General features: G+C 40.0%; 1 protein-coding gene across 1 annotated transcript in view; it reads right to left on the minus strand.

The window, feature by feature from the left end:
- Window positions 1–10,210, minus strand: part of Mfsd8 (major facilitator superfamily domain containing 8) — a 28,833-nt gene that overhangs the window by 10,512 nt on the left and 8,111 nt on the right. Inside the window, exons 3-7 of the mRNA XM_055625902.1 lie at window positions 8,536–8,579; window positions 6,558–6,798; window positions 5,155–5,268; window positions 3,355–3,499; window positions 1,102–1,157 (exon numbers count right to left, since the gene is read on the minus strand). Of these exons, the coding sequence (XP_055481877.1) occupies window positions 1,102–1,157; window positions 3,355–3,499; window positions 5,155–5,268; window positions 6,558–6,798; window positions 8,536–8,579 (600 nt within the window). The remainder of the gene's footprint in view (window positions 1–1,101; window positions 1,158–3,354; window positions 3,500–5,154; window positions 5,269–6,557; window positions 6,799–8,535; window positions 8,580–10,210) is intronic.

Here is a 10,210-nt window from a genome sequence, read left to right on the forward strand (position 1 = left end):
GGCAGACCAGCGGTGAGTGGGAGTGAGGTTGGTCCCTATGTATTGTGTACAAGTATGAAACTGTCTAAGAATATATTAATTAAAAGTTATATTAATGCTAGGGTTGGTGGTATACACTGTTAGTCCTGTACTCGGGAGGCTTAGGCAGTAGAATCATGATTTGAAGGCCAGCCTGAGCTACATAACAAGACCAAGCTCAAAAATAAAATTATTTGTATCTTTCCATGGCAGTGGCTTTAGAGGGCAAAGCACTTCTCACACACCATTCCTGACATAACTTCACAGCTAGATACACAGCCACATACATCAACTCACACACATTCCTCGTGTTGTTATTCAGTGTGAACGACGTAAATAGCACAAGAATGGACCTGTATGTTGTCTGTGTGTTGGCAAGGGAGAAGCCAAGTATGGCTTTTCCCTGACATAGGAAGTTTGTGTACGTTACTGTAATGGTGCCCACCTTTCTACCTCAGGAGAAATGGAGGTTGAAAAATGGTCTGTTGTGCAGGGCATGGTGGCTCACACCTGTAATCCCAGCACTGAGGGAGGCAGAGGCAGGTGCATCTCTGTGCGTTCCATGAAAATACACATTTATAAACTAACAGAATGCCTACTGCTATGATTAAGGTACTGGGAACTGCTGGAAGCCAGGTGTACTACAACTCTGACCTCAGTGCTTAGGAGGCTGAGACAGAAGAATCTCAAGTTCCAGGCCTTGCTCTCAAACATGGCATTTTCAAGGTCAGCTACAGTCAAGGTGAGCTACATTCTGAGACACTGTTTCAAAACAACAAAAACTGCTTGAGGCAGAAAGGGCTCCCTGGTAACCAGGGTTACCAGAATCATGGCAAGGGTTTTAGGACTCCGGCTTTTTGAAGAAGGCAAAGTGATCTTTAGCAATGGCTTTCACCTTGTCAACTATAAACACCACATAACGAATAGGTATAGGTTTGTTTACAGAAATGAATGAAGATTTTTTTTTCACCTTTAGAAAATATTCCCTAGTCACCCACTGTGTCATACTCAGAGGCAAAAGCCATGTGAATAACAACCAACCAGAGTCAGGATACTCCGGTGGTGCCACACAGGCTAACATACCTTCTTGAGAATTCACATTCTTACACTGCCGTCCCGTGTCATCCACACGATGCTCTCTTAGAAAGAACAGCACAAGTATTAATAAGACCTTCATTCAGAAACAGTTTGCTTATTATTAGAACCCTGTCTTTCCCACCCACAGTCAGATAGTTTCTCTTATTAGCTTCTGAAAAATAGTTATTGATGAATTATTAATAAATATAGCCAATAAACCTAAACATTATTTTTTTTTTAAGTACTGGGCATGAAGCGTAGGGCCTTGTATATGCTGGACAAGTAAGCTGCAAAGCCATGAGCTATATATCTCCAGTGTGAACTTCGGTGAGAAAAGGCCCATCACTGTTGCCAAGGCTGTCAAACACCTGGGACCAAGTAATCCACTCTCCTGATCAGGAAGACTACATAGCATCATATAAAAGTTTTTTTTAAATATATTCAGAAGCATACATAATTTACCTAATATGTAATTTAGGTAAATTTTTAGGTAATTTCTAATATATACATATTAGAATTTTTCAATGTTTTAAAAATTAACCATAGAGCTGTGCACCATGGCACACACCTGTAATCCCAGCTCTCAGGGAAACAGAGGCAGGCCGGATCTACAAAGTGAGTCCACACACAGAGAAACTACCCTGGGTAAGATGATCAATCCTCACTCAGAAAGGCAAATGGGTCAGACATAGGAAGAGGGAGAAAACAGGGAACAGGGCAGAATCCTACCACAGAGGGCCTCTGAAAGACTCTACCCAGCAGGGTATCAAAACAGATACAGAGACTCATAGCCAAACTTTGGGCAGAGTGCAGCAACTCTTATGAAAGAAGGGGGAGATAGAAAGAGCTGGAGGGGACAGGAACTCCACAAGGAGAGAAATAGAATAAAAAATCTGGGCACAGGGGTCTTTTCTGAGACTGATACTCCAATCAAGGACATGCATGGGGATAACCTAGAACCCCTGTACAGATGTGGCCCACGGCAGCTCAGTCTCCAAGTAGGTTCCCTACTAAGGGGAACAGGGACTGTCTCTGACATGAACTCAGTGGCTGGCTTTCTGATTACCTCCCCCTGAGGGGGGAGCAGCCTTACCAGTCCACAGAGGAAGACAAAACAGCCAGTCCTGATTAGACCTGTTAGACTAGGGTCAGAGGGAAGGGGAGGAGGACCTCCCCTAACAGTGGACTTGGAGAGGAGCATGGGAGGAGATGAAGGAAGAAGGGAGGGAGTGGGAGGGGACTACAAAGCTGGAATACAAAGTAAATAAACTGTAATTAATAATTTTTTAAAATTTCCCACCATAAAAACAAAACAAAACAAAAACAAACAAACAAACAAACAAACAAAAAAGAATTAGCCATAAATGGTTTTGGAAAATTGAATGAAGCACTCAAAAAAAAAAAAAATCTAACATAACAATGCTAGGTTTGGTGGCTACACCATAACCCCAACACTTCTGAAGCTAAGGAACCTAAATTTTTAAGAGGGCTTGGCTACAAAATAAAACTTTTTACTAAGAACTAAGGGAAAAACAAGAAATACAAAGTAATAATACTAGTTTTAAAAAAATAAAATACTATTTCCATATTTAGAAACTTACAGTTAGTAAATCAAGAACAGCTCTTCCAAATGTGTGTTCATTCCTAACTGTCTTATTACTGCAGTTGCCAGTATAATACGTTTTAGCTGATCAAAAACTACAAACCCATCTACACACAGCAAAACAGAAAGAACTCATAGGGCCAGGCCTCACAGCTCAGGCCTAGAGTCTCAGCTATCTGGAGGCTAAGACAGGAGATTGCAAATTGAAGGCCTGCTGGTACTCAGACCACTTAAGCAACTTACAGGACCCTGTATCAAAATAAAGTAAAAATTTAAAAAGGCTGGAGAGGGGCTTCAGCAGCTAAGAGCACTTGCTGCTCTTGCAGAGGACCCAGATTTGGTTCCTGAAACCCAACTGTGTAACTCCAGTTCCGAGGGACCCAATTTCCCCTTCTGGTTCCTGAAGGCACAGCATGCATGTGGTTCAAATATGTAGGCAACCACTTAAAACATAAAAACAAATCTGTATAAAGGCAGCTAGGGCCTGAGGGATGCAGAGTACTGTAAAGGGCTTGCGTAGCATGTATGAGGGCCACAGTTCAATACCCAGTACTACACACACACAAAGACTTCATGGGAATAATTATTCTTCAGTAATAACAAAGCTTGTTAACTTTAGAATCTACAAACATAGCTTATCGCTTCTCTGTAGTTACCTTAATATAAAAAGGATCAGAATAATGTTTAGAATTCCCAGGAAGGCTCCAAGTAAAACTGGTGCTGTGTACATGTTGACCTGCAGCTTGATGGTGTCCCATGTCAAACCCTCTTCTCCAATGAGTGCAAAGCAAGTCTGGAAAACTAATAAAGGAATATGTGTACAAGTAAGTTTGACATGGGAGGCAAAAGTAACAACTGTAAAAGATGCTTACACGGAACTGCTAGGCTTTGTATGGAGCAACCACGTGTATGAAGGGATCTCAAGTGGAGTGAGAAATTTGGCTCTTGGTTGTAAAGACAATTTATTCTGTTCTTACATAAATCACAGACATATATATGGGTGTGTGTATGTGTGTATATTAATATGCATATATGTTCATATACGTGATAGATATGTGGCATTAATATTTCGTGCAGGATAGAATAGAAAAACATCTAAGAAGTCTTTTTAGGGAGACAGTATTAAAATAAAGAGACATAGATGCATGCATTATATAACTCAATCAATTCAGCATCATCTCTTGATTTTTCCGTTTTTTTGTTAGCATATACTAATTTTACATAATTCTTTATGATACTATTTCATTGATATATTATGCTCTTATCATATTTACCGCCCATGCAGTGTCTTCATTTTTGTGGGTGAAGGAGGAGTGCTAGGGATTGGAGCCTTAGGCATGTCAAGCATTTACCTTACCACTGAGCTACAACCTAAACCCCAGTATTTACTTTTCTAAAAAAGAAAAAAGAAAGCTACACTATATAAAAGTTAAGTCATACAATTTATTTAGTACATACATTATACATTTAAAATGATATTGATTTGTGTTAGTGTATGCATGTGGGGCGGGAGGGCTTGCATCTGCAAGGATGCACCTGTGAAGGCCAGAGAACAAGGTTCCAGAGTCTGATGGGTCCTTCCACAATGTGGTCTACAGGGAGCAAACTCAGGCCAGCAGGTTTGGTAGACAGCACAAAGGTAAAGCCCCACTGAGCAATCTCGGCTCAATTAATTAGAACTTTAAACAACTTCATCACAACAAAGAAAACGAAACAAGTTCAAATCATATATTTTGAATATTACTGTGTATATAGTCCTTATAGTATACATTTTTAGTATCACTTAATATTAAACCGGTGGTGAAACTTGGATGGAACAATTCTAGTTTTCACTCCTGGTTGAGATGACTCCCATGGGCCCTCTCAGTAGCTAGGATCTAGCCTCAGCTGAGGACAAAAGCAGATGCTGTCCTTAAAACAGGACCGAGTGGAAAGCTCCCACAAAAACATTCCCACCTACTTTGCTAATTCTGGGCAAACTCTCTATACCATGGAATCCTCATCTATAGAATGAGACAAACAGCGCTTAACTAAGAGCTCTGGTGTTGAGGAAAATACTAATCAAAACACTACTGCCCTCTTTGCTAAGGCTCAATGGTACAGTGCTTACCTAGAATGCACAAAACCTTGGGTTCAGGCAGAATCACACACATACTCACACACACACACACACACACACACACATACAGTTTGGAGAGATTGTTTTTTTTTTTTACAATTATGATGATTTTTAGTTAATATACAAAATATTTCATTAAGATATTTTTATGCATATATATCACTTATACTTTACTCATGTTAAATAACACCTTTTACTTTCTCAGCTCCTTCTCAATTTTTTAAAGTTTCTCTCCTTTTTTCTTTAGCCACAAAGTTTCACACATGGATTATTTTTAAATTTGAACCTCAAAGTTTATCCGTATTCAAATTTAAGTAGTCAAGTAAAAACCACCTACCTGGACCCAGAATAAAGCCCAAGGCTTGGCATGTGCTTGTATTAGCCATGGCACTTGTTCTTTCCTGAAGGGAAGTGGCACCAGCAATGTATGATCGAACAACAGCTACATTTCCTAAAGAGACAGTAACCCGGAGTGAAGGAGTCGCCCTTTAATTGTTATCCTCATCTCTCCTGGCTTTACAAGAGCAAGAAATACTTGTCATGGTGCCTTCCTTCCCTAAGCCACTGTACAAAGTGTGTAAGGTGTTTATTGAACAAACACATGGCTAACAGAACACAGTATTGTCACTGATACAGAAACGGTGCTGTCATCGCAGCAACTGAGAGGCTGAAGCCAGCCTGGACCGTTCCAGGCCAGTGTAAGGTATTTAGTGAGACTTTGTCTAGAAACCAACCATCACCAACAAAACAAGAGTCACCCATAGGAGTAAAAAAATGTAGTTTTAGAAGGGGGTATGGTGGTGCACGCCTGTAATCCCAGCACTGGGGGAGGCAGAGGCAGGCGGATCTCTGTGAGTTCAAAGCTAGCCTGTTCTACAGAGTGAGTCCAGGACAGTCAAGGCTACACAGAGAAACTGTCTCAAAAAACCCAAAAGACCAAAACAAAACAGAAATTAATATGTGTGTGTGTGTATAGTTTTAGATAATACAAAATGTCATTATAATACCAAGATTTTCTTATAAAAAATAGACAGCTGCACATTAGCAGCAGAGTGCTATGTTATAAGGAAATGTGTCACAAACTGCATGCATAGATACATAATACAGAAAAAGTCCACTAAGAATTTAACTAAAATATTTTTGGCTGGAGAGCGCTCAGTGGTTGAACTTTTATACTGCTCTCTTGTAGCACACTTGAGTTCTGTTCTCAGCACCCACCTCAGACAGCTCACAAGCACCTGGAACTCCAGCTCCAGGGGATTCAGTGCCATCCACCGGCCTCTGAGGATACTGCTCTTACTTGCATATCTCCACACAGACACATACATATACATAATAAAAGTTTTTAAAATTTATTAAGTATTTATTTTATAATAGAGATTGTTCTAGGGGCCACAGAACAGTCAAAAAATATCACTTACTGCTTCTAACGCAAAAACGCTTATTATAATTGACAAGAAAACATGGAACCAGTACAACAGGGCAAGCAAAGGCCAAAAGCAGCAAATGATCCATTCAAGAAGCCAGAGAGGGCTCCACACTAGATTGGCATTCAATGTGTACTGTGAGGGTGAGGAATGGTGCAAATAAAAGAGAACACATGTATGTAACAGAAGCACCATGATCGAAAGGCCTCTTCCTAAGATGGGTTTGCTGAACTGTGGGATGTGAGACTGAGAAGGGATGCATAGAGGAGACATGTGACCTAACACACAAATACACATGCACACACACAATTACCTGCTCCAAATCCCACCAGTCCACGAGCAACCAACATGTAGTATTTATTATGAGCAGCTGGCACATGGACATACGCGTACAGGCAGTTGGCTGCCACCGAAATAAAGATGGAGACGGTAAGAGGTTCTTTTCTTGGCCTATAATTAGACCATAAGCCAAATAGAGGTGAAGATACCATTTGGCCAAGACTATATGAAGCAATAACCCAGCCCAAAAAACTTGCATCAGCTGTATGATCAATCTGCAGAGAGAAGTAAATGCTTTAAGAGTCATTACACAATAGCAGTCTTTGGCTTCTGGCGGTCACAAACATTCCAAGGCAGACTTCTGTATGCATATAAATCTTCAGATACTGGTTACTAAGCACCTGGAAACTTGGCTGCTTGGTCACTGAGTAAAACCATGTTTATCTTTGTGACAAATATCCAGGCTGTATTCCCAGTGGCTGAACCACCTGCATTCCTACTAGAATGTATGTGGGTTAGTATTTCTGTGGAGAACTCCTGAAGATGCTACAGTCATGGGAGAGTTCATCACTGTACCTCCAACAGCATAACACAAGATGGTAAGTACTGAGGATACAGAGATGAAGTGGAGTCATCCCTTGGTGTCCTCAGAATTGACTCCACAACTCCCAAAGACCCCAGAATGAGTGCCCACCCAAGCCCTTCATATAGAACATGTTTGCATACCAATTACACATATCTTCTACAGGTGTAAGTCATCTCTGATCATTTCTAATATCTACTACAATGTAAATTCTGTAAAGATAACTGTCACACAGTATAGTTTAGGGGTAATACAAGAAAAAACAGCACAGGTGATTTTTAAAAACATTTCTAAAATGCAGTTACTTGAATATTTGGATGCAGAACTCAAGGATAAGGAGGACCAACTATAAACAGAAAACGTGGCCCAAACTGGATGATGACCATCAGCGATAACTTTCTGGAGATGATGAGAGGAGCAGAGGGTTGAAGGGTGAATAGAAGGGAGAAAGGTAGAAGGGAAGGAGAGAGGAGGAAAGAGAAAAGGACCTAGGATGACTGTGTGTAGCCCTGCAGAGCCTGTGTCACTGAAGTAGGTTATGTGTAACACATTGCTGTCTACTTATCTGCTATAGGCCAAAGCCTAACACACATGGATCCTTGGAAAATCAGTAAGCAAGGAGTGAGCTGCTAAAGATACAGAGAAATTAAGACTGCGTAATCAGAGTTAAGATGAAAGCTGGCACAAAGAAGTGAAGAGTTCTAGGTTTAAGAAAGGGCAGCATAAGCCCTGACCATCATACATTAAAGACCACGAAGGACGAAAGTGAACTGAACACAGACTCTTTTCTTGTCACTGTTTTAGGACAGAGCAGTTTAACAATCACGCAATGTTGGCATTGTCCTACGCATCATATGTAATCTAGAGATGACTACAGCACACAGCGGGATGTGCACATATTATATGCAAATACTACATCACTTTATGTAATGAATTTGAATATCCACACATTTTGGTTCACCTGAAAACCAATCTCCTAGGAATTTCAAGAGACAGCCATATTGCCTATCCTTTTTACAAAGTTTTCCTGAAAATCCAAATTAATTCCACAAGAAAATCATGAAACTATTCCTCAGAAATATCATATGTACACTTTAAGAATTCACTTTGTCTACTTGAGCTCCTTTTCACTAGGGAGGTAGTGACAATATGTGAACATGGCTGAATTAAGTGGGTGACCACGCCTTCACTCTGTTGGCCACTCTCCAGGCAGAAGTCTACTTCTTAGCTTGGCACCTTCCTGTTCTAAATACTTTTGATTGTACAAGGAAGCATATGGCCCACCTACACCTCCTTTGAGAAACTATTATTTTAAGTTATTCTGGACCAGATCGAATCACAGAATACTAAAGACACCCTTTAGACAACGCTTAGCAACATTTGGGTTACTGCTACTATTACTTCAAAGAACAGACTGAAATGTACAAACCTTTTGAAGATAAGGCCAGATTGACATTATCACAATAGAAAAACCTGCAGAGAGGTAGACATGTTTGTTTACTTGCATTATAATAATTTAATCACTATTACAAGCATAGTTTTTGAAAACATAGCAATGATTTTTAGAATAAATGAGAACCAACAAGGTAATTATAGTCCCTGACTATGCTTGATATAGCAAGAGCAAAGAATTTGTCTCTCTTCTTTCATATACCTTTGCCATAAGTGAGGATTACTGAAAGCTTTGCTGAGTCTTCATGGCAGACATGAGTGGAGAAAAGGCCACTTCATGAGGGAAGTGCTCATCTTCCACACTGTTTGAAAGAGCAATTCACTACAAGGAAGATGATGATGAGGAAACAACAATTCAAAGGGAATTACATGAACTAAGATACTTGAAGATGCCCACGCTTCCTGATTTCTGATAGACTTTCCTGCTCAAAAACTACAATGGAAAAAACTCAATGTCAATGTTATCTTTTTTGTTTGTTTCATTTTTTTGTAGTGATGAGGAGACCCAGGCCTCATGAATTCCATGTAAGCACTCTACCACCCACTTACACCCAGCCCTATTTGTCCATACTAAATGTTAGGCAAAGTCAGCCAGAAATTTTGGAAGGCCAATTCTTAAATGTTTGGCTTTATTGCTGGGTGTGCCCAACTCTGTAATCTCAGAACTTGGGAGGCTGAGGCAGGGGAATCAAGAATTTAAAACCAACCTGAAACACTGCTTTACATAAGGAAATGATTTATTGAGATATGACTCATGAGCCACATGACTCACCACTTTAAAATATACAGTTCATGTAGAGAGAGAGGAGAGGGCAATAGGAAGATAACTGTATTCAAAGTGCAAAGTGCACCACATGGGGGGCTGGGAATATGGTTCAGTCTGTAAAGTACTTGCCACACAAGCATGGAAACCTTAGTTTGGATGCCCAGCATTACATAAAAGCCTGAGGCAGAGGTCGTCATCCATAACCCTGGTGCTGAGTAGAGAGTATAGAGTCAGACAGGTCCAGCTTCTTTCACATACTCCTCTAAGATTCATGTATCTGGTAGTATCTATTAGGAAGTACTTCTTTCTTTTACAAAGTCTATTTGCCTGGGCTGGAGGGATGGCTTGGTGATTAAGAGCACCTGTTCTTCTAGAGGACCTGAATTTAGTTCCCAGCACCCATATGATGGCTCAGAGCCAGCTGTAACTCCAGATCCCAAGTTCCAAGGGATCTGACAGCTTCTGCTGACTTCCTCACATACACACCTGCAGGCAAAACACTCATATAGATAAAATAAATGCAAAAAAAAATTTAAGTCTATCTTTTTGAGATAGGGTCTCACTATGTAGCCTTGGCTGCTAAAGTCTATTTTCTTGTTTTCATTATTACTATGTGTGAGAGTGAAACTTGCATGTTATAAGTACAGACACACATTTAAAGGACAGAGGAAAACTTGCAGCACCCTATAGCTTCCAGAGATTGAATTCAGATCACTAGTTGAATTCAATCACCAAGCTTGCATGGCAAGTGCTTTTCTCCACTAACATCTGTTTTGAATGGAACAGAAATATTATTAGTTTCATCTTCATGTTCATCTTTCATGTTTTACTTTGTGTATTTATTATTATTATTATTATTATTATTATTATTATTATTATTATTATT

This window comes from Psammomys obesus, unplaced genomic scaffold, assembly GCF_907164565.1.
Source record: "Psammomys obesus unplaced genomic scaffold, mPsaObe1.curated_primary_1811, whole genome shotgun sequence".
NCBI classification, from domain to species: domain Eukaryota; kingdom Metazoa; phylum Chordata; class Mammalia; order Rodentia; family Muridae; genus Psammomys; species Psammomys obesus.